This window comes from Pavona decussata, unplaced genomic scaffold (genome assembly GCF_977016875.1).
Source record: "Pavona decussata unplaced genomic scaffold, jaPavDecu1.1 SCAFFOLD_40, whole genome shotgun sequence".
Classification (NCBI taxonomy): Eukaryota; Metazoa; Cnidaria; class Anthozoa; order Scleractinia; family Agariciidae; genus Pavona; species Pavona decussata.
Genome location: NW_028145462.1, coordinates 2,557,501 through 2,567,500, shown reverse-complemented (window position 1 = coordinate 2,567,500; position 10,000 = coordinate 2,557,501). Strand labels below are relative to the sequence as shown.

The 10,000-nt window shown below is 36.7% G+C and overlaps 1 protein-coding gene and 2 long non-coding RNA genes across 3 annotated transcripts in view; 2 read left to right on the top strand and 1 right to left on the bottom strand.

Moving 5' to 3' along the window:
* Positions 1–10,000, top strand: part of LOC146483171 (uncharacterized) — a 221,800-nt gene that overhangs the window by 16,997 nt on the left and 194,803 nt on the right. The gene's annotated exons all lie outside the window — the stretch shown is intronic.
* On the top strand, positions 3,839–5,822 carry LOC146483191 (RYamide receptor-like). The gene has a single exon (XM_085106424.1). It carries the CDS (start codon positions 4,360–4,362, stop codon positions 5,326–5,328), a length of 969 nt encoding a protein of 322 aa, XP_084962550.1. The 5' UTR covers positions 3,839–4,359; the 3' UTR covers positions 5,329–5,822.
* Positions 9,668–10,000, bottom strand: part of LOC146483190 (uncharacterized) — a 688-nt gene continuing 355 nt past the window's right edge. The window contains exon 2 of the long non-coding RNA XR_014863904.1: positions 9,668–9,951. This is a non-coding gene — a long non-coding RNA (uncharacterized LOC146483190). The remainder of the gene's footprint in view (positions 9,952–10,000) is intronic.

Sequence of the window (10,000 nt, the reverse complement as noted above, 5' to 3'; positions counted from 1 at the left end):
ATATCATTTCTTCTTTCTTTTTCAGGAAACAATTCCTTTCTTTTACATGGATGCACCAGATCTCCCGATCAATAATCATGGTGCAAGTGCCGACTCAGACAGCAATTAAAAAACATCTGCGTTACAGTTTCTGCACGCAAACTCCTGAAAAGTTCACTAGAACAAAGGAAGTTTATTTTTCCATCGATATATTTTACAAATTATCAATAATGATAATAGAGCGAGTGCGACGAAAACAAATAAAGCAGCAACACTTAACGATGGGTCTTTACTCAGTTGGAGCAATTAGCTCTGACGGTTGCCGACAAAAACAATATCATTTGATGATGGTTACTTAATTTCTTACCATTAGATCGCCTCGCCAAATTTGTCGGCTGAACGACAAATTAGGGGAACGAGAGACAATTTCTGTGAGAAAGGTGTTAAGACATTTGTTTTAATACGTTCGTTATTATTTTCGAGCAAAGATGGCCAAAACTCAAAAGTTTTTTGTAGGAACTCGAGGAAATAAATCGTTTTACGGGTCAGAACTGTTTAGAAAGGTTTTGCAAACTTCAAGAGTTTTCCATCTGTATGCAAAGAGGGAGAAAATTAAAGAGAGACAATGTGAAACAACGCTTCTGCATATCTTTGGTAACTGAAAAACACAAGGAAGAAGTAAGATGTGATCTTCTTATTGGAGAAGATTAGATTTTGCTTGAGTTATACACGAAAAGGAAATAAGATCATGTCGTCGTGAAATCGAGGTGCCCACGAACTCGAGTTTGTTTAAAATTTCAACTTCCCGGTTCGATAAACAATAATCAAATAACTTTACCACAGGAAAGGAATGACCGGCAGAAACGCTGAAAAAAGCAAAAAACAAAATGAAAACAAGTATGAAAATAAAGAGAGCTTGAAGGATATCTTTATTTGCTAACCATCTCATGTCAAACACAATGTTCTTGACATGGCTGTAATTTGCCTTTATGACGCCGGTCAGAATGCTATTTGGAGCTTTCCAATGACGTTTTTTGTGTCGAAATTAAGCTGGGAAAGGGTAAAAGGTTTTGTCATTTGCATATTCTTTGTTTGCTAAAAGTCTCGCTCTTGAAAGAAATCAAGGACTTGTATTACGCAGTAGCTTAATTTTCATCTCTCAGAGCACAGGAAGACAAAAACGGTCAGAAATTTGTTAGAAGATAGTGAGATATTTACACTTTGAAAAGACATTGTTCATTTTAGTAAAACCTGGATCATTGGTTTCTTGGTTGTTTTTAATAAAACTGTTATTCCACTCGTGTCTGTCAGACATGGGGTGACTACGGAATATTTATCACCTCATATCTATCGCGTGCCCCTGGAATATTTGTTGACTGTAGCATAACCAAAGGTAAGAGGGTTAATATTCTTTAGTCCATGCAATGAGCGAGCTCTGTGAACGAACAGTTAAACTTTTAATTATACTTCATATTTACTGAGATCGCTCAACGAATCGATCTTCAGTCCTGCGGAAAGAGCCCGCCACGATTTGCATGCCGCCGTTTTATCAGGTTTTAATTATCATGTTTCTCGTCTATTTAATCGGTCTTGTAAAAGAGTTTTCTACGCGTACGAGTTGTTGCCGTTTTACTACCGCTAAACAAAGCGCAATTTACAATTCACTACCCTTGATATCATTTCTACTTTCTTTTTAAAGACAACAATCCTCTTTTGTGTGAATACACCAGATCTTCCGATCAATAATCATGATGCAAGTGCCGACTCAGACACCAATTAAAAGACATCTGCGTTACAGTTTCTGCACGTAGACTCCTGAAACGTTCAGCAAAGGAAGTTTAATTTTCCACCGACATGTTTCACAAATTGAAGTCGTGTTAAACCAATAAATGATATTAGAACGAGTGAGACAAAAATAGATAAAGGAGCAACAAACACTATACTTAGTTGGAACAATTAGCTCTGACGGTTGTCGGTAAACTGAACAATATCATTTGATGATGGTTACTTAATTTCTTACCATTAGATCGCTTCGATAAATTTGAACGACCGCTAAACGACAAATTATGGGGACGACAGAAAATTTCTGTGAAAAGGGGTTAGGTATTAATAGGTTCGTTATTATTTTCAGGCAAAGATGGCCAAAATTCAAAAGGTTTTTGGAGGAATTCAAGGAAATAAATCGTTTTACGAGTCAGAACTGTTTAGGAATGTTTTGCAAACTTTAAGAGGTAAAGATTTCACTGAAGCATCAGTTTTGCGGGTGAGACCGGAAGTGATTCTTAGTTTACACTGTCATACCACAGGCAACGAATGGCGTAAACATTGTATCTCCGTGTTTTCTTTCGATTTTTGTCTTTTTGTTTGAACTCTGTCCAACATCCCGAATGACAACACCCTTTATTCTTTGCATAAAATCGAATAAACGTTTCTCTGCAAAACGATGTTCGGGAAAATCAAACTGAAGCAGTGTAAAACTTTGGAAAAAATATATTAGATTTCCGCTATGATGCAAAATTAATGTGATACCAAGTTTTGCACCTGTGTGTGAAGAGGGAGAAATTAAAGAGAGACAATGTGAAGCAACGTTTCTGCATATCTTTGGTAACTGAACAACATGAAGAAGAAACAAGGCGTGACCTTCTGATTTAAGGCCCGAATGGGAAAGATTAGACTTCGCCGGAGTTGTACACTGTAAAAAGAAATAAGATCATGTCGTCGTAAAATAAGGTACCCAGAATTCAAGTTTGTTTAGAATTTCAACTTTTCGGTTCGATCGACACTTAGTGAAGATAATTTTTCCCGTTAGAGGATAGGAAAGACAGAAACGCTGACAAAAGAAAAAAAGAAAATTAAAACAAACATGAAAATAAAGAGAGCTTAGAGATAAAATGACTGTGAATACAAGACCAAAAACCTTTGAAAGTAGAACATAATTTGCTAACCATTACACGTTAAATAAAATGTTTTTGACAATATTCCTGTAAATTGCCTTTACAGCTGGTCAAAATGCTATTTGTGGCTTTCCATTGACGTTTTGGGGGTCTGAAATTGATCTGTAAAAGGATTAAAGGATTTGCCATGTGCATATTCTTTGTTCGTTAAAAGTATCTTTCTTGAAACAAATCGTTGCCTTGTTCTATCGTCAAACGATGAACTCATTTCGCGGCCGCATTAGATTTACTCTAACTCTACAGACAGTTTTTCTGTTACTGCTTTTTCTGTTAATCCGTTATTTACAAGTAACGTTAGATCCTAGTTATTTTTCTCTCCATTCTATAATTTTCTTGAACATTTGGCTCCTTTGCCCGCTTACTTGAAACAGATAAAAATAATGAATCATCGGTTACCGCCGTTTATTAAAAAAATTGTTCACTTCTCTACAAAAAAATACTGCTTCATGAAAATCAACTCGAAGAAAACGGACATATCCAACTGCAACTTTCCACTGGCGGTGGATTCCGATTCTTAGACAATTTTTTCCTTGCTATAATCTTAACTTTATCTTAGTTTATGTACCAAATAACTTTAGAAACAATTTCGCTCTTTGCAATTTCATAAGGCATTCAACGAGAACATTTAAGCAATATATTTAAAATGTTGTCTCCTGTGTTTCCAGATCGTTCGGTGGCCTTCTAGAGGCATATTTTAGTAAGCTAATATAGTATGATCTGTTCGGATGCTTTTGCTGAAAATTTAAGTTTTAAAAACTGGGATCTCACTTCCCGAATGTATGAAATGTTTTCGTCGCATTTTAATCGAGACATTCGCCCCTCCGAGAACCGAAGGATCTAATGTTCCAGTGTTACGACATTTTGAGACTTAATTATGCCGAAGGAAACTTTATACTTTCTTTATGACTAAATTCGCAAAACTCTGAGGTGAGTAAGGCCATCCAAAGAGATAGTCACCAACATGAACCGTTGGGGCTCCTGGTTTAATAAAAAAAAGAAAACATTCTATTGAAAGGTTTTGCTCATTGTCGTCCAAACCCCGTTGTTTTAAGGTTTAAAAATTCACAAAAAAAAATTATTCTCAGGTTTGTTTACTGCCGCTATACTTTTTAGTTTTAAATAACACAATTTTAAACCGCTTCCTTGCATCATAAAAAATAAGAAACATTAGCTCTTGGTGTTAAACACCCATTAAAAACTGCAATAAAGAAAACAGTTTGACAAACCGAGCAGACGCATTAGCTAATTGGCTATAATTAATTAATGACTTGCGTCAGTAAATTCAGTAGCGCCTTTTTTTCCTTGCACTGATGACGAATCACAGAACACACGGTAATTTCTTCTTAGGCATAAATAGAGCAACGACTTCCTCCTGAAAAACCGGACAGAACAGAACTTCAGAAAATCAGCAAATATAAACACAACGATGAGTGGATCAAGCTGCTCCATTCCGTTCAATCCTACAGCAGCAAAAATTGGAAAAACCTTTGCTTACTGCCTGATATTCGTCGTTTCGCTGATTGGGAATTCCTTTATAGGAATTATTGTTTACAAAACGCAAACCTTGAGAAAACCAATCAATTTTTTTATCGTGAACATGGCCATGTTCGACCTGCTGTATACAATAATCGTGTTTTCGCATAACCTTACTTATCTGCACGCAGACTCATGGCTTATCAGTGGTCCTCTTGGCCAGGCTTTGTGTAAACTGGCTCCCTTCTTAGCAGATGTCTCCTTTGGCGTGTCCATCCAGAGCCTGGTTCTGATAGCAGTGGATCGATTTGGAGCTGTGGTATTTCCTCTTCGTTATCCACTCATCAGTTCAAAACTGTGTCCTTTCTTCATTCTTGCCACGTGGATCATCGCAATGGCAGTATTTTCGCCATATTTAGTCGCCTTCAAACTTGCTGTGTACCCAGGAGAACTGTTTTGTTTCGTGCATTGGAATGAAGCCTTTGGAGAATCCTTTGCTGCTAAAAATTACTTTCTTGCAATACATGTGCTATTTTTTTACATCCCCATCGCCATATTGGCCATACTTTACTCTATCATCCTTATCAAGCTCAACTCACAGAAGATTCCAGGCGAGCAATCAACCAACGCTGAGCAACAACGCGCAAAAAGGAACAAAAACGTGTTAAAGATGGCCATTGCTATCGTGTTGGGGTTTGTACTGTTCTGGATACCCTACAGTATTAGCCGATTATTAATTGACTTTGCATGGGACAGTTTTCCTTGGGGCTTCTTAATATGCTGGAATATTACCCTTTTTATGGCGGTCTCAAATTGTGCCATCAATCCTTGCATCTGCATCATTTTCAGTTCCAACTATCGCAATGCACTAAAGAGATCCTCAGGTGTTTTTGCTGTGCAGAGCAGAACGAGTAATTTTTAAGTCTTCCTCCGTAACTTAGTAAGGGGTTCGTTGAACTCTCGGTCGAAAAAACGGCGGGTTTACTTTACTATTTAGGAACGAAAGAAGATTTAGGAAAAGTTGCTGAATTTTACATAAATGAAAACCACATAAATTTAGTAAAATGAAGTTTTTTTAAGAAAGGATTGCTTTTCTACAAGACTATTCTGATCAAAGTTAAAAGTAATTATCTCGCTCGCCGGAAAAGAATCATTGTAAATATGCCTGTTCAGATGCCGTCTAATACAAATTATTTATCTAATCTTCGTTTGACAAACTTAGCTGAACAGCTCAACAACAATTCTTTAAACCTCGGACTGTAAATAAACAAATAAGAAAGATGTAGCGGATATCAAACCGTTCCCTGTTCGGAATTTACCTCGGTATAGCAGCTTCGCCGTTATTTTGGAAACACTAATTATATTATCGTTAGCTGTATCGTAGAAACAATTTAAATCAATAAAATGTTATAAGTAAACGTAGCTCTGTATTTAGCTGCATTCTTTTGTCTTCCGGATTGTTTTACCGCGGAAGCAAGAATCTTGTAGTCACCAAAGTCTTGAACTATAGTTTAATTTTTTTTCCATTGATCCTTTAACTTGTTATTTTAAGCCGAAACTTACTTGGCCGATTACAACAATTCGTTTTCTCAACAGATTTGTCGAATCGAACAAACTCTCGATTTACAAGGCATTTTTTTATCAGGTTTATTGTCTGTAGCTCTGTATTTAGCTGCATTCTTTTGTCTTCTATTCAAACCTTACCAAACTGAAAAAAAAAGCAAGTTAAATTCCACCTGAACATCTTCTAGTCCGCAATTTTCCTTTCATCGGCGTTTCCTATGCCATTGCCAAAAATAACAAGTGTAAACAAACCGGGTTGTTTTACCGCGGAAGGAAGAATCTTGTAGTCACCAAAGTCTTGCATAAACTATAGTTTAATTTTTTTCCTGTAAGTTGTTATTTTAAGCCGAATCGAAACTGACTTGGCCGCATCCAGCAATTCATTTTCTCAACAGATTTGTAGAATCAAACAAGCTCACGATTTACAAGGCATCCTTTTCTCAGGTTTATTGTCAAACACTTTTATCATGAGTCTCTGGCTCGGCAGATTGGGCAAGCACTCCTCGTGTTATTACTCTACTTTACTTTACTTTACCCTTTTTTAGTCCTTTTCTAGGTTCTGTGCGTGCTAACTGTCACTGTTTTACAAATCCTCAGAACAAAACAGAATTTAATAACGTAATAAACTTTCTTTCTTCTTTCGGTGTCGCCAAATTGAAACGATTCATAACTTTACATCTGCATGTTCCACTGATCAGTGTATAATCTATATAACATGACAAGCGCTGGCACAGAAAGCAACTTCAAAACATGAACGGAGACTGTGGTGCAAAGTTCAATAAAAGAAAAAAGATTACATTAGTATAGGTCTCGCCTATTAATTATCGTCCAAATAATACTGTTAATACCGCGCCAGTCAGGACAAAAAACCAACAGACAATCAGATAGCATTAATAAATAATAAATGAAAATACTAAATTATAGATGGCCTGTATGGGAGCATAGATCTGTGTTAATTTCTCGGTACAATGAGTGACGTGAAAAAAAATTAATTTCCCCACTTGCCAAGATGTTCAAATATTTGTTTTTATTAGACTCTTTAAAGAAACATGTTGCATAATTGTTGGGAAAATATGTCCAAGACTCGAAGGTTTTTCAGTAAAATTGAAGGCTATATAAGCATAATTCTAACTCTTCACTTATTGAATATGAATATATGAAACATCATATGTTGAACCGTGGATGAAAGATTAGATAGAACAGAAAGATTCTCGCAGTCAGTACGCAACTTAAGCAGTTGCGAAAAGAAAGCCTGAAAAAAATTCAGGCTTGAACGGGATTCAAACCCATGACCGCTGCGGTGCCGGTGCAGTGCTCTACCAACTGAGCTATCAAGCAAACTGGGAACTGGTCATATTGTGAGTCCGTAATATACCTGCGGAGGATGAATAAATGAATATGAATATATGAAACATCATATATTGAACTGCGGATGAAAGATTAGATTGAACTGAAAGATTCTCGCAGTTCCCTTTTATCTAATCCTCATATATTCGTATCCTTAAAAAACACACTTTGACATATCTCGTACATTTCTTGGGATTTGCAGTAAACAGGACGTTTATTGAGCAGGCTTTTCAGATGCAAAACAGCTCAGTTAAAGATGCAAAGATGGTCGAACAGTTGAAAATATATAGACCTTATTCCAAAATGGCTACCATTTTAATATTCTTTTGTTGGTATTCAAATTAGCCCTTCTTGCCTAGTTCTTAAGTTTAAAAATCAAAAGAGTATTTTACCTTGAACGAGGCAAGAAATTGCTTCAAAAGATTAAAATAAATAATAAAATTTTCTCACTGCGAAAGCAAACAAGCTTGTTGGTTTGCTCAAACGGACATGTCCCCTGCTTACTGACGTCTCTGTTAGGCGTTCCCTTTACTTGTCTTTGGTCAAGTCACAGCTGTGTCACCCCACCCAAGTTTACGTTACTCTGAATGCTAAGGTGGAACAGGTACAGAGGCGTGCAAGCAGGTGGATTCTACGCACGCACAGAGGCGAGATGACATACAAGGAGTGGCTGACTATGCTACACTTACTTCCACTCCCCCTAGATCGCGAACTCAAAAGCTTGGTCTTTTTTATAAATGCCTTTTTTGTAGTACTCATTAAGATGTTCTGAACTACGTATCTTTTGTTTCCCACGGTCGTACAAGACAAAGTGACTCCTTTAATCCACGTACTCCTCTTTGTAAAACATCTACTTTTCAGACTTTGTACTTTAACAGAATAGTTAAACTTTGGAACTATGTTTGTAAGCTAGCACCCCCAACCAGTTTTTGTTCGCCCAATGCCTTTCAACTTTTTGTCCGCAAATTAATGAGCACTCATCTCTCAAGGGTATATGAGCTCAATTACCCCGGCAAGTGGACGATAGTCACAACATGTCCATGCCACTCTTAATTTTTTTTTCTTCTTCTTAAGAATACTCGCGTATTCATTTTGTTTTTAATTTAGCTCTTATGCCAGGGGCGGTGCCTGGCATGGGACATTCGTCCCGTTGCACCTGCCCCTTTTGAGTCTTGCTTCTTCTTCTTCTTTTTTTTTTTTAATTTATGTTATATACTGTAAGTCGATTACCCAATAAATAACACTAATAATAATAATAATAATAATAATAATAATAATAATAATAATAATAATAATAGGGGTAAATTCAAAGAAGGGTTAGTCTGGGAGCAAATGCTATAATATAAACTTTCGTGGGAATTTTGTGGTGAAAGCAAGCCACCTATCTACACATGTTAAGGAGACCCTAAATGACGAGAAAAATGTTGGTACACCAATTATCGACTCATCAATAAAAAGCATGGAAAGTACAGCATGGAAACCAGGCTCGTATTCTTTTATGTCTGATGTAATCAGTTTTTTCATGTCCTTATCATCGCACCAAATTTACAAAAAACTATTGTCATCTGTCTTCCTGAAGTTGGAAAAGAGAAAAACTGGGGGCATTTTAGGAGCTGGGACTACGCACGTAAATGCACGCGGACACATACACAGACAAAAAAAAAGTAAAAAGTTGTATCCCTCTTAAGCGCGTACAGTTAAAATGATCTAAATTTTATTTTGCCCTGACGCTTTTCCTTAAAAGTCGAAAAAATACTTGTTTAAAATTCTGGAGATTTGATTTAAGGGTACTTCCTGGGTTCGATAGGGTGAAAAAGTGAAAAAACATTTTTTTCGACCAAATGAAATTTGGGGATTTTATCTAACATTTACTAAAAAAAAATTGAAAAATATTAAAAAAAGCGCGAGATATTTAGGAAAACGTATTTCCATATAAAAGTAAATAAATAAAAAAAGGTGTCATAATCTTCTTAGTGCGAGACGCCCCAGAGGAATTTTCGCGGCAAAATGCTTCATCCGGGAGCTCTTAATTCAGAAATACGCATGTTTTGTTTACATCTCGCCTACAGAAAATTTCTCACTTCGAATTTTATAGTCTTCGCGCTTCCCACATGGAAAAGTCATCAAAAAACGAAAAGATCCTGTGGATAAAATCCCGGAAGAAGCCAGGGCCTAAGAAAAAGAGAAAGATAGGTTTCAGCGAAGATCGGAAACGTGATCTTGCAGAGAACAACAAAGGCTCTTGGTTCGACCAAGAAACTCTAGTCGACGTTAAAGGTTCTGTCGAAGGTGATCACCAAGAAATGGAGCAGCGGCCTTCAAATTTATCCACTGTTATTGGATCAAGTACACAGAGGTCGATTGCCGAGCAAAGTCCTGCAGGGTAACTTTGCAAGCACCCTGTGAAAATATCAAATATCATATTCTGCATCCTCTGGGCCGATTTCTTTTTTCTGCAGCGAAATAAAACCAAATAACGTTTTACTGCGTGTTTGTAATGAAACATTGGCATAAAATCAGCAAGAATTAGACCGATGAAATAGAACTCACCAGAAACGCATGAGCCCACGTGTAATACTTTTTGCTCCGCTCCACGCTATCTTGAAGATTTCTTACGAAGAAATCACCATCGTACCTAAATAACAGGAAAAATGCGATTATACATTTCCTTTGAAACGAAATGA